The 13,623-nt window shown below is 37.4% G+C and overlaps 1 protein-coding gene across 6 annotated transcripts in view; it reads right to left on the reverse strand.

Moving 5' to 3' along the window:
• LOC121943512 (calcium-binding protein 8-like) overlaps positions 1 to 13,623 on the reverse strand; it is a 142,393-nt gene that overhangs the window by 86,492 nt on the left and 42,278 nt on the right. For all 6 annotated transcript variants that reach the window (XR_015776862.1, XR_015776860.1, XR_015776861.1 and 3 more), the window contains exon 4: positions 10,040 to 10,152. Coding sequence is in view for 3 of the 6 variants with exons in the window: in XM_088079319.1 (XP_087935445.1) it covers positions 10,040 to 10,152 (113 nt within the window). In the remaining 3 variants the exon portion in view is untranslated. The remainder of the gene's footprint in view (positions 1 to 10,039; positions 10,153 to 13,623) is intronic.

Below are 13,623 nucleotides of genomic sequence, written 5' to 3' on the forward strand. Positions count from 1 at the left end.
CCATTGTTACATTTTCTATTACGCATGACTCGCAATGTCAGGGAATATCTGATCTGTCTACTTAGACTACAGTCTCATTTGCAGATATCCCTATCAAATCTGACTTATTTCCACATATGAATAAGGCCTGAAACCTAACTGAGAATATCCAACCTGTTCTCGTCCAAGCTCGTCAAATAGCGCCGCTCTGTCAGCGCTTTCAGCGTATAGGTGTGACGCCAAAAGCCACCTTCCGTATCCACACACAGCAGGCATGAACTTGTAACATGATAACGCGGCCCAACGAAACCAATGGCATGCGCCTGAAACGCTAAAGGACAGAAAGCTGCCGGTAACCACGTACTATAAGGAGTGCAAGTCCTCTTATAGGGTGGGTGGGTGTGAAGGTGGATGGGTCCCAAAAACAACCAACCTTCATGTGGGAGTTGAAATTTGCTTCCCATATCTATGTGTGAGGTTTTTTTTCTACACCTTGCCTTCTGCCTCTTTTACCTAAACCTAACCATCCGTGACTTTGGTGCCTAATCCCAAACATCAAGACAGTCCCTGCTGTTGTGTAAATATAAAGGACCATGCTGCTTCATCCCACCACGTGCATTTGTTGACATCACCTTAACAGCATCATAAACAGCTGACACACAAGGATACGTAAAACACCATAGTTTGACATGGAAGGTCCTGACAGAGCGACACCATGTGACAAGTTAAAAGTGAGAACATGTTATAATTTTCGATTTTATGTGCTTTTTTTTTAACCGTTCATGATATGTATTCGCTCTGTGCCACATGAGAGGAGAAAATGGGAATTTGGTCACTTGAACCATGTAGTGTAAATTCAGCCTAGGTTACAGTACACCAACAACTACTGCTAACATACAGTCATGTGAAAAAAGTAGGACACCCTATGAAAGAATGTGTGTTTTTTTTAACAAACTTGGACATATGGATATTTAATATTGATTTTAACAATACTGAGAGATTCAAGTAATATAACTAAACAATTAAAACTGAAGAATAAACTTTTTGAAAAATTCTGTAAAATGTAATATTATAAAAATGCAATTTCTGGTGAGGAATAAATTAGGACATCCCCACATATATTCCCACTTCAAATGGCTAAAATCACACACAGGTGTGTCAAATCAGGTGCACATGATTAGAACATCGTTACTCAGCATTGTGAAGGAGGCTTGACCTATTTAAACCTCAGACATTTAGTTTGGTGTGCTTTTGACTGTTGAAGTGAGAGTGAACACCATGGTGAGATCGAAAGAGCTGTCTGAAGCCTTCAGAAAGAAGATTGTAGCAGCTTATGAGTCTGGTAAGGGATTTAAAAATATCTCAAAAGAATATGAAATCAGCCATTCCACTGTCTGGAAAATAGTCTACAAGTGGAGGACATTCAAAACAACTGCCCAGGTCTGGCTGTCCAAGCAAGTTCACCCCGAGAGCAGACCGCAAAATGCTAAAAGAAGTCTCCAAAAACCCTAAAATGCCATCACGGGACTTACGACAGGCTCTTGCTACTGTTAATGTGAAAGTGTATGCCACAACAATCAGAAAGAGACTGTACAAGTTTAACTCACTCACGTCACACTGAAGTTATTTTTGCCAAAGGGGGTAACACTAGCTATTAGGTGGTAGGGTGTCCTAACTTTTTCCTCAGTTAGAATACGCATTTTTGTTGATATCTTTTTTTAATGAGTAAACCCAGGTTAATTTTTGTTGTTTACCTGCAATAAATCACTTTCTTTTCCAGAGATAAATCAAAACAAAATTAGACATCAATACGTGAACATTTCTTAACAAAGAACTGAATATTTCATGGGGTGTCCTAATTTTTTCACATGACTGTACATGCACACTGAGAAACTAAATGTTTTCTAATATAGAATCAAAAATTAAACTAAAACAAGGCGCTTATCATCAAAATCAAAGCTAAATGCCCATCAGTAATCAGTGGCCATAGTCACTTTGGTCCGTCCACAACAGAAAAGTCCATTAGTTGCGTTCAGCTGCATCTTCTAACCTCTTAACACATTTCATTGTCAGCTCCTGTCTTCCTTTTTGCCATTTTGGCTTATTATGATAACATCAAAAACTTCAACAAATGGAAACAATAAAAATAGAAACAACAAAAAAAAAAACAGAAATAAATGTAACAGTTTGTCAATCATATTTCGAAGAGGAGGATTAGTCCAAATTGGGATGGGTTTACTCATATCCCCCCTAAATATTGAAAACATTAGATAAGCCCAGTCTGACAGGGAGTGGACTGCTCTGTGCCGTCTGCGGTTTCGAGGGCCAGGCTGGCCCATGCCACAGCGAAGGATGATAAAGTCTTGCCACACACTGATATATATGTGGCTGCCCGCCATGATTAAAACATCTGCCACCACGTATTGCTTTCATATTTTTAGAGATGGACCCTTCATTAGAAGTGGTATTGGAATATATATACCATTCAGTTATACATTGAAACCACAGTCTCTACATCATTCTCTACACTACTGTTGTTGTATTGGCTAACTTGCTGCTAATGTGCCTTACGTCTTCTGCCCATTGAAATATTCATTTTATCAACTACCTGTCAACTTTGTGTTGCATGGCCTGCCTGTGTTTTAGTGCACATGATCAAACTGTTGACCAGTAACTGCACCTTTTGACATTTTATTAAGGTCTACGTTATGACTTTTGTATTTTATCACTGCTGTTGTTGCTTCATGCTGCATGCATGGCTATTTTGTGCTAAAATGCTATATGTTGTTGCTGCGTTATTGTTTTACACTGGTGTTCTGCTGTTTCTTGTTGCTTCGCATGGTCTGTGCTCCATCTTGGAAGTTCCTGTTTGTAGTAGCTGTTGCTGTCTTTATGGTGTCCTGCTGCTGTTGTTATGTGAATTTTGTCATTTTACATTTCAATACATCTTGCAAAAGGACTACATTTGAAAACACTGACACATTTACAGAAATGTTGATTAATGTGTGCTGTCCTTATGAATACAATAAAATAAATAAAACGGTCAGTTTGGCCTAGAATGGGGGTCTTCTTGAACTTCCAGGTCGCCTGTCTGCCCCTGAACATCCCCATCAACCCAGTAAGTCTCACATGATGAATCTCACATGTATAATCTCTTTCTGTAATAATGATTAATAATTATAATAATTTTGAAAAATGTATTATAATAGTCCTAAATATAGATTTTTGGACATTATTCATAAATCATTATTTATTTATTTATACATTGTTTGGGTTTTTTTTTTTTTGGTTTTTTTTTTTTTTTACATTTTTTCTTTTCCTGAAACTAGCTTTTCTCAAACTTACTTTTTTTTCAAATTTTCAAGGGGTTTTTTGGTCATCACTTACTTGTTTTTTTGCAATTTGCTAGGCATTTCTTGCCAATTTGCTCACTGCCTTTTCCACCATGTTTTCAAAATAAATTAAAAACAAGATAATTAAATAAAATTTAATAGCTCAGGTTTCAAAGGGTTAAATATCTTGCACAAGGCATCTGAACTCAGCATAAGAAAACTGATGTCAATCCAGGTTTCAAAGGGTTAAATCTATATAAGAGATTCTTATGAAAGAGATGAAAGTTGTCTTTAATAAAGTGGAGTGGCGCGTTCATTATTAATGAAGCCCTTTTTGCTAATCATGTCCCCAGTGATCAAAACAGAGGAAAATAAAATGTTTGCAGTTGTTCAATTACAAGCTGATAATTATCCAGACGGGATAATTAGATGCATTAACAAAGTGTTGAAGAGCAGATAGGAGTGAGTAGGAAGGTGAGTGTGTGACAGCGAGTGAATCATTATCCCATCACTCCAGCTGGTGAGGATGTGACACTTTGCCTGACATTAGTGGAATGAGAAAATCTCTCAGCTCTGACAGGAACTGAACTGCTCTCATGGTTCAATGAGACCGGACCAGAAACACCAGGTTCATCAGAGTCCGCCAGGGCCCTCCCATGTCACCCTGCTGCCAAGTGAATCCTGCAGGGCTCTGATGGGGACACACTCCGACAGCCTCGGCTCGGGAAAATAAATATTTAATCGTAAAATCCTACAGAATGCCAGATGGAGGAAAATGTAATCTGTAAAACACTGTCAAATGCTTTGATAACTGTGGGTTTTAATAAGGGTTACACAAAACCCCTCCAGCTAAATGCTTTCAGCGTTGCATCCGTGTTGTATTCTTGTCATGAGTCATGTTTTTTTTACGGAGAAGGTTGTTTCTGTAAAGACAGCTGATCAGACAGAAAGCTACAGAGGTTTTTCAATTTATTGAACCCCTTGAAACCTAAACAAACCGGTTTAATTTCTTTGAAAAAAAAAGGAGGAGAAGCTATGAGCAACTTAAAAAAAGACATTGCCTAAGAATGAGAGAAAAAATGTACTTAGTTAGAATATTAACTAAAAATAAAGAGAAAAACAAGGAAATTACCTTAAAAAGTACAGAAAATTAAAAAATATATATATTTGCATTTCCTTCATATATTTTATTATATTTTCTGTGCTATATTTTAAAATATAAAGTTATTATAATAATAAATAGAGTTTATGGACATTTTACCCTATTTTCTGATTTTCCTGAGACCTGCTAAATGAATGTACTGATAAGCTGATATTGACTTTTCCTTTAAAAAAAAAAAGTTAGGCAAAGCATTTCAGTGCTTTTTTCAGCTTGCATATTGCAGTTGCATATTGCCTTCATTCTCATGCTTTTAAAGACACCAAACCAATTTGCTGAGGTGTCAAAGGTTTAAACACTTGTAAGACAACACAAAAAAAAGTGACGTTGATCCAGGTTTTAAGGGTTTAACCAGGATTCTCACTAGGGGTGTGACTTCTAAATGTTTAAATGCTTAATGTTTTGAAAAATCACCAACTTTTTAAGGGTTAATAAAAAGAATAAGATAAATAAACATCATGACATGCCCATGTCTCTGCACAAAGCACATTGGAGAATGGCCTAACTTGCACTGACTGGCAGCAATGCAGCTTGTGTGGACATGAAAAAAAAAAGAAGAAAAGCGAGCACAAAGGCATTCTGTGCGTGCTCCTTGTCGCCATGCAGGCTTCCTTGCTGGTTAGGGATGGCGACTGTTCATTATTTCAGTTCCTCATGAGGGCTGAAGGGGCTGCAAAACAGGTCAGGCATTTTTAAAAAAGATTAAGCACTGAGGAGGGACTTGTGTTTTTAATTTTGGCCTAGGTTAGTGACATACAGCTATAACCTTTTTCAATTTATTTTAACTGTATTGTTTTTATTGCTTTTAATTGGTTAGATTATTTGATTACTCTTCCTGTTGTGCACCTTAATTGAATTTTTGTGTGATGGATTTTTCTCAACGTCATTGTGAATGCTCTCAATGATCCATCAAGTCTAATTATATATTAAATAAATGTGTGTACTCCTTCCTACTCCTTTTTGAACGTGTGATATTTAAGTTTAAGTGGCTTTAGAATGTGTTATCCAGATAGATGTATAGGTTTTGTATTGACCTTTTTTTGTCCTTTTGTTTTTGTTCGTTGCACTTGCTGTAAGGCTTGTTTGCTTTTATTTGTTTGTTTGTTTTTATAATTTTGGAAATAAAGATTCATTCATTCATTCAAAGTTTTCTCTTATGCCTCCACAGAAAACAGCAAACACATGAATTAAGGATTCATTGGGGACAATGTTTTAATAACAGGATAACTACATCAAAACATCTGTTTACAAACTCTCACACCTCATATACAGTATACTCCAAGTCATATTTATCCAGCTGTAATCTCAGTAATTCATATACATGCATTAAAAAAAAAAAAAAATTGTGCATTTATTTCTAATGCACTGTGTATTCTGGTAAATAGTAATGGCATATTATGCACATCCTCTCACAGCCTGTTTATTGAGAGAAACTAAATTTGTTTTAATAATCTTGCAGCATTTGTTGATTGTGAGGGCAGTGTAGTTTTTGAATTCTGATGAGTGGGACATCATGAGGCAGCAGCATGAGTCGTCCTGGCTGATGGTTTATTCAGTGTGAGCTGAACTGTTGGGTAGGTTTTTCAGCAGATAGTGTTATTTTTCTCCATGTATACTTGCATTGCTAAGATCATTTCCATTCTTCTATTGTCACACAAAAGTTACACTGTATGTAACATTCTGTCCCGCTGAGAGGATGTCTTTTTTTGTATGTGTTATTGTGCGTTTGGTTGTGCATGTGTGAGAGTGTGTATCTGTTTGTCTGCAGCTAATCTCACAAAGTATGGGACCAATCAGCCTCATATTTAGTTTGCTTATTTATGACTGTATGCTCAATGATCCCTCATGGCTGCGGTGATTCAAAATTATTTAAAAAAAAAAAAAACAACAAAAAAAAACTTCTGACTGTTTTATACTGTTATAGCCAGTAAAAACTGGTTTGACTAATATTAACAAGCTTTACCAGTAAGTGGTTTGTAAAAAAAAGGGAAAATACAAACCCCAATTCCAATGAAGTTGGGACGTTGTGTAAACTGTTAGTAAAAACAGAATACAATGATTTGAAAGTCCTTTTCAACCTATATTCAATTGAGTACACTACAAAGACAAGATATTTAATGTTCAAACTGATAAACTTTATTGTTTTTTTGCAAATATTCACTCAATTTGAATTTGATGCCTGCAAAAAGTTCCAAAAACGCTGGGACAGGGGCAACAAAAGACTGGGAAAGTTGAGGAATGCTCAAAGAACACCTGTTTGGAAGATTCCACAGGTGAACAGGTTCATTAGAAACAGGTGAGTGTCATGATTGGGTATAAAAGGAGCATCCCCGAAAGGCTCAGTCGTTCACAAGCAAGGATGGGGAGAGGTTCACCACTTTGTGAACAACTGCATGAGCAAATAATCCAACAGTTTGAGAACAACGTTTCTCAACGTACAATTGCATGGAATTTCTGGATTTTATCATCTACAGTCCATAATATCATCAAGATTCAGAGAATCTGGAGAAATCTCTGCACATAAGCAGCAAGGCTGAAAACCACCACTGAATGTCCGTAACCGTCGATCCCTTGGGCAGCGCTGCATTAAAAATCAACATCATTCTCTGAAAAATATTACCACATGGGCTCAGGAACACTTCAGAAAAGCATTGTCAGTTAACACAGTTTGTCACAACATCTAAATATGCAAGTTAAAACTCTACTATGCAAAACGAAAGCCATATATCAACAACACCCAGAAAAACCGCCGGCTTCTCTGGGCCCCGAGCTCATCTGAGATGGACTGACGCAAAGTGGAAAAGTGGTCTGACGAGTCCACATTTCAAATTGTCTTTGGAAATCATGAACATCATGTCCAGCATCGATCAGCCAGCATCTGTGATGGTATTGGGGTGTGTTAGAGTCCATGGCATGGGTAACTTGCAAGGCACCATTAATGCTGAAAGGTACATACAGGTTTTGGAGCAACATATGCTGCCATCCAAGCAATGTCTTTTCAGGGACGTCCCTGCAAGACAATGTCGAGCCACATTCTGCACGTGTTACAACAGCGTGGCTTCATAGTAAAAGAGTGCGGGTACTAGACTGGACTGCCTGCAGTCCAGGCCTGTCTCCCACTGAAAATGTGTGGAGAATTATGAAGCGCAAAATACGACAACGGAGACCCCGGACTATTGAGCAACCGAAGTCGTACATTGTCGTACATTTTCAATGTTTGTTAGACTCATATCCCACAAGACACTCTGAGGTCTGTAAAATTATGTATTGTCAGACTTCCCCTAATCAATATTCATTGAAATACATAGGAACGTCTCTCTGTAACAACCTACTTCCATCACTACAATCAAAATTAGCGTTATTCAAAAAAAAAAAAAAATCTGAAAAGGACTAATTTGCAGAAACACATAGCACTACACTGAGCTATTTCACTTTTTGCAATGTTTGTCATTTGTACATTTTTTTTTAAACGACTGAGTATAACTGCTAAGTCTTGAAATTTGTATCTTTTTCTTTTTGTGAATTATGATAGTTATATAACAGGGGAGGTATGTCCATAAGCCATTGTTGGCTTCTAATTTCTCCTGCACAATGTTGAAACCTTTTATTTACCTTTTTCTGTATTTTTTTTTAATACATATAGTATATGTGCAAATACCAGTTAACCAAACTAAAGAAGGAATATATAAAGCCAAAAATTCTGGATCTGTTTCATCATATAAAAGCTGAGAAACACCTCACAGCAGACATTCAAGAGGCAGAGTCACACACCTCAGTCTTTTACCAAACTAAACTGCAATAACTCAAGCAGCTAATCATATGGGAGGCAAGTGGAGAAATAATCATGATAAATCAAATGCATTTTTCCCCTCTGAATATTCTCCACATGTCACATCTCTGCTGCTGTTTTAAGCTCCCAAGCATGAATTTATCAGACAAGAAATTGGGAGTTTGTAAGTGCAGAAGTAACAAACTCAACCCAGCCAGCCCGCAACCGCCAGCCTCACTCAGAGAGGTAAAAAAAAACTTTTCAGGCCAACTGCTCTCCCGCACAAGCCAAGGTCACAGCTGCAGCCAAATGGGGCTGGCAGCCCGTTTGCCCAGCCTGCACTCATACCTCTGAAGACTCATGTCCTCATGGTGTGAACCACACGCTCCTGCCCCTGAGAAAAAGCCCAGGTCAAGCCGATGATTGCATCAAGAAGGACAGGCCTGCCAAGCGTTACTATCAGTGCCAAATGTCCCGTTCTTCCCCTCACACCTGCTCCATTTGTCATTATTCCCATTCATGCTCTCTCACTCTTTCTATTGTCGTGCACATCCATCACTCTGTCTCACTCAAAGTCGCTCTGTTTCACCCCAGACTGAAATATTTTTGTATATGTTTGTTTCCTTTGTCTCTCCGAGTCTCTTCAGATTCTCCAAAGAGATCTGTCAGGGTCACACATTACCATCATCAGTCACAATATCACTCAGAGGATGCTCCATAAAAAAGCCTTTGATTTGCACTGCCCTTCAAAAATGCACAGAAACAGTGAGAGTCAAGTGGAAATTGCATTAAGTAAAGTGGTATTTCCTCTAATGAGATTTATGGATTGCGTTAGTACAGGAGAGCAGACTCTCAGGGCTCATCATACTCTGACAGGAGTCCCAGGATGATTTCTACCTTTGAGCACAAAGATGTTTTTGCAGCAGCATAAAATCCTCTCAACTCAAAGTTAATTTCAGCATCACAACTCATCATGCACACATACAGCTTAATTAACAACGTGGAAAATATGAGATGCTTCTCTCTCAAAATGTATGTAAATTATTTAACCATTTTTGCTTTGTTTTCTTCTATGGACGGGTTTCCGAGCGATATCATCACTGAGATGGAGGTAGAAAACAGATAAGAGCACATGAAAAGATGAATAGATGAAGTAGTTGTAGTGCTTTAAAGAGCAGTGTGTAGGATTTGCAGATTATTGTTGCTGGGTCGAGCATGAAATCCTGGTTAGGATTCCTTCAGAGTTCATTGTTCAGAAGGTTTTTTACCCAGAGACGAATTGTCCGCAAAGGTCTCTTCTCTGGTCAAAACAAATTGACCAGATGATTAAAAAGTTTGAAACTGGGCAAAGCGGATTGATTTCTTTCAAAAACATGGGAAGAAGGCAATTAGCAACTTAGGACAAAATTGAATTGAATATGAAAATCTAGATGATATTTAATCAAACAAATGTTACATCTCTAGTGAAAGGTTTTTACATCTTGTGGATTATGCAGAGGAATTAAAACTGAACTGCTGACCACAGTTTCTAAGTGCAGCAGACCAACTGCTGCTTCTGTGAACCACAACCTCATACAACTGTTTTCATTTGACTCAAACTTTTCACAGTTTCAGGCCTCCATTTCCAGGAAAACAACACTCTACCACTGAAAAATTAAGGCAACAATCATGATTCATTCCCCGCTCTGCTTTGCAGTCATTATCTTTCAGCCGAGACCTGCAGCGTCTGTTTCTTCTTATCCTGTTCAATTCACGACTCAGCAAAGTTAACAGACATGTTAAAGAGGATAAAAACGTTACCTGCCAGAAGATGGTATCTATTGTGCTGCCGAGAAAGCCTTCCCTCGTCTCAGATGACAGGAGTTTGGGTCCAAGGATCGTCATAAACTCCTCGAAATCGACCTGTCCATCACCTGACACAGAAAAAACAAAAAAAGATTACTGATCCATGTGGATGTACTGATAGTTGCACTGTTTTCCATGCCGATCAGATTAGCTGCTGCTCATAAATAACACTTAAACTTTTAAGACCAAAAACATCCTAAACTTTTGAAATGGTGAAATCAAACCAAACTGAACTTATCCCAACTCACTTTCACTTTTATTCTCACTTTGCTCATGGAAACAGTTTAAAATCAAACCACAGGTTCTTCGCTACATTACATTTCATGATGGAAAAGGGGCAGGGAGAAGAAAATCTCATTTTACCAGCCCCTCTCTCAAAAATAAATCAACAAATAGAAATAGATGATCTGTCCAACTGAATATTATCAGTTAATAATTACAGAAAAACAAGAGAAAAAGAAAAAATTGAGAGGGATCTGCCTTTTCACCTGCCTAACTGTCTGACCAATAACTGCACGGCATGAGTAATTAAAGGGGGGGGGGGGGTAAATAAATAAATAAATAATTTTACATTCATGTATAAGGGACAAAATAAACAAATTATATACACAAAAATTATGAAAAAAACAAGATTTAAAAAAAAAAAGATTTTCATGATTTGATTAAATTTTCATCATAAGGAGGTGTGCCATATTACATCACAATTTCAACTGGAGATCTATACAACAACATACATGGCCATAAATGTGAAATGATCTTATTTTTATGAATGCACCTGACCAGCACCCAAAAAAGTTTGGATACTGTGTACCACTGTGTTTAACATTTTATTACTGGCTGTGAGTACCACATACAACACTACACTGTATGCTGCTGCTAAATGACCTCCTACATCTGCCCAAAGACTCTCACATTGGTTGTTTTTTGTTGATAAGTCTACTTTAGCTGGTTCTCTCTTATTTGTGTACATATATGTAAAAACCAGAATCAATATGGCCAGCGCTCTCACAGTATTCTCTTGATGTCAGCCCTCAAGATTTACACAGAACTGGGCTAAAAAGCTTTTAAATTTGCCGCTCCCTTTACTTGGAACAACTTACAGAAGGACCTGAAACTGTCTGAGCTGATCACTATGGGGGAATTTAAGTCTCTCTTAAAAGACTGAGAAAATAGTCAATGGTCAATGTGACTGCTACTCTATTGGAAATTGCATGTGTTTTATGTTGCATATTAACTGCCGGTTGTGCTTGCACTTTGTATTGTGTGATAGTATTATTTGTCTGCTTGTACTTATTGTTGTAACCATGTGTCATGCCACCCTCTTGGCCAGGTCATTTTTGGAAAAGAGATTTAAATCTCAATGAGTCTTTTAACTGTTTAAAATAAAGGATATACATAAATGCATTATAACACACATTATCAACCAATAGTACCTAAAGCTGCCCCTCTTGTCATAAAATATGAATTGGGTTGCCATATTAAAAAAAAACAAAACCCTGAATTTTACATCTAATTTTGTAGTAGTTTTTATCTTATGGTATGTAGCTTGACAATTTATTTAACCCATATACTAATGTAGGAGTGTGACTAAATTTCCAGTGGATTGTAATGCACTTCCTTGTGGCAATCTTATTTTTTATTATATTCATTCAAAAACATTTTCTGCAGGTTTTTTTTTCCTGAAATGTGTTTGCAGACGTGTTACATGGTATTTTGAGGCTTAAAGGGAAATACGGATGCTGTTTGCGTCTTTGTTACTTTCAATGACACAGTTCGGAGCATCATTTACCGCTGAGACTAGAAAAAGTAACAGTTAAAAAGTTAAACAGTGAGCTCTGACAGGCTTTATAACTCTGGATATGAGGCAGATCAGAGTTTACAGCCACTGAATCACTCACAACACTGAGATCCTGCTGCGCACATCGATTCCAGCAGCACTGATCTAGGAACCTGCTGATAGTTGTTGAAGCTGATGCCAAAACAAAGCGTCAAAACTCCTTTTTTTCTCTTTGAGTGGAACGTTTTCATAAGCCCGCTGAGGTTTCTCCCCTGCAGAGTTTGTCTGGTTTTATTAACCTGTATAGTTGGATGAATCAGTAAAAGCTCTTGCTTAGGCAATTGTGAAAAGATGGGGGAAAAATTCTGTATAAATTCACATATGAATTCACATCTTCGGGTGTGAAAATAATGGAATGGACTGACGGCTTGCTGGCTTTCATATAACTGAAGCTCTGACAAATCGAATCTAAAGGGCAAGAAAAATGGTTTTTATCATTCTTAATTCTTTCACTCCTTTAAAAGCCATTTTCACTGATTTTTGTTGCCTCATGTTTTTTGTGTCCCAGTTGTAAACTAATTTTACTTCTCTCATCTTCCCACCTGCTCTCTCCATATCTGCAGATGATCTTATCAAAGCAAAGTTATCGATGCAGGAAGACTCAATCTGCCCCTCCTGTGCCTCTGCTCCTCCTCTGATTGTGCCGGGCCACTCTGGGCCATGCTGACACTGTAATGTTTAATGCCACTGACTGCACTTGTACCCATGAATATTCAGACAAAGAGGTGCTGAGGTACTGGGATGTCAGCACGGATGGATGGATGATGGTAGAAAAGGGGTGGAACTGGGTGAACAAGTTCAAGGTTCGACAGGATGAAGAACATGCAAGGGAGATATTTAACCCTTAGGGCCCGTTTTAATATTACACACACTCACATCGCTCTGCAAACGAAATGTGCTTTTCAAAATCAAGTTTAATAGATTAGATTAGATTAATATTATTGTCTACTTTCATTTAGTTATTTTTTATAAGCACTAATAAAAAAATCCAATATTCATTCATTTTCAGGATTTTAACCCTTTAAATGCCAGGTTTTTGTCATGATGCCACTATATTTTTAGATGAAAAAACCTACACAAAGAAGCATTCATTTGAATATACTACATGCTAAGTAGATTCCTTCAAAATTATTATCACAGCTTAAGATAATTCAAGGCAGTAACATTGACTATACAATATTATTTTTTTTTTTGAATTGTCAAATTGGCACACTCATACCGCTCTGTACATAAAATGCACTTTTCAAAATCAGACAACAAATAAAAAGATCTACATTAATATAATGTTATATGTACATTGAATTTATTCTTTTAACAAACATCAGCCCTTATTATATATGTCAAATATTCATTAATTTTAAGAATTTTAACCCTTTATGCCAGGTTTTTGTCACGATGCCACTATGTTTTTAGATGGTAAAAAAAAAACAAAAAGAAGCTAACAACTCCCAGCAAAAAGACTATGTCCAAACAGCTGGCAAAAGTTTCTGACCAAAGTTTTGAGCCACATGAGTTCCTTTAGAGCCAGACGAATATCAGCTTCATCAGGCATTACCGTGCCCTGGCACAGGGGGAACGAGAACCAAACACTGCCTAATTAACCACTCCCAACTGACCGGTGGACGTTCGAATGAATTTCTGACATTTTAGAGAGTTTGGTCGGCTGTTAAAGTTAAAACCACAACTCGATTCCCCAAGGTCT

Source organism: Plectropomus leopardus, chromosome 6 (genome assembly GCF_026936395.1).
Source record: "Plectropomus leopardus strain MGB_pleo_1.0 chromosome 6, ASM2693639v1, whole genome shotgun sequence".
NCBI lineage: Eukaryota > Metazoa > Chordata > Actinopteri > Perciformes > Serranidae > Plectropomus > Plectropomus leopardus.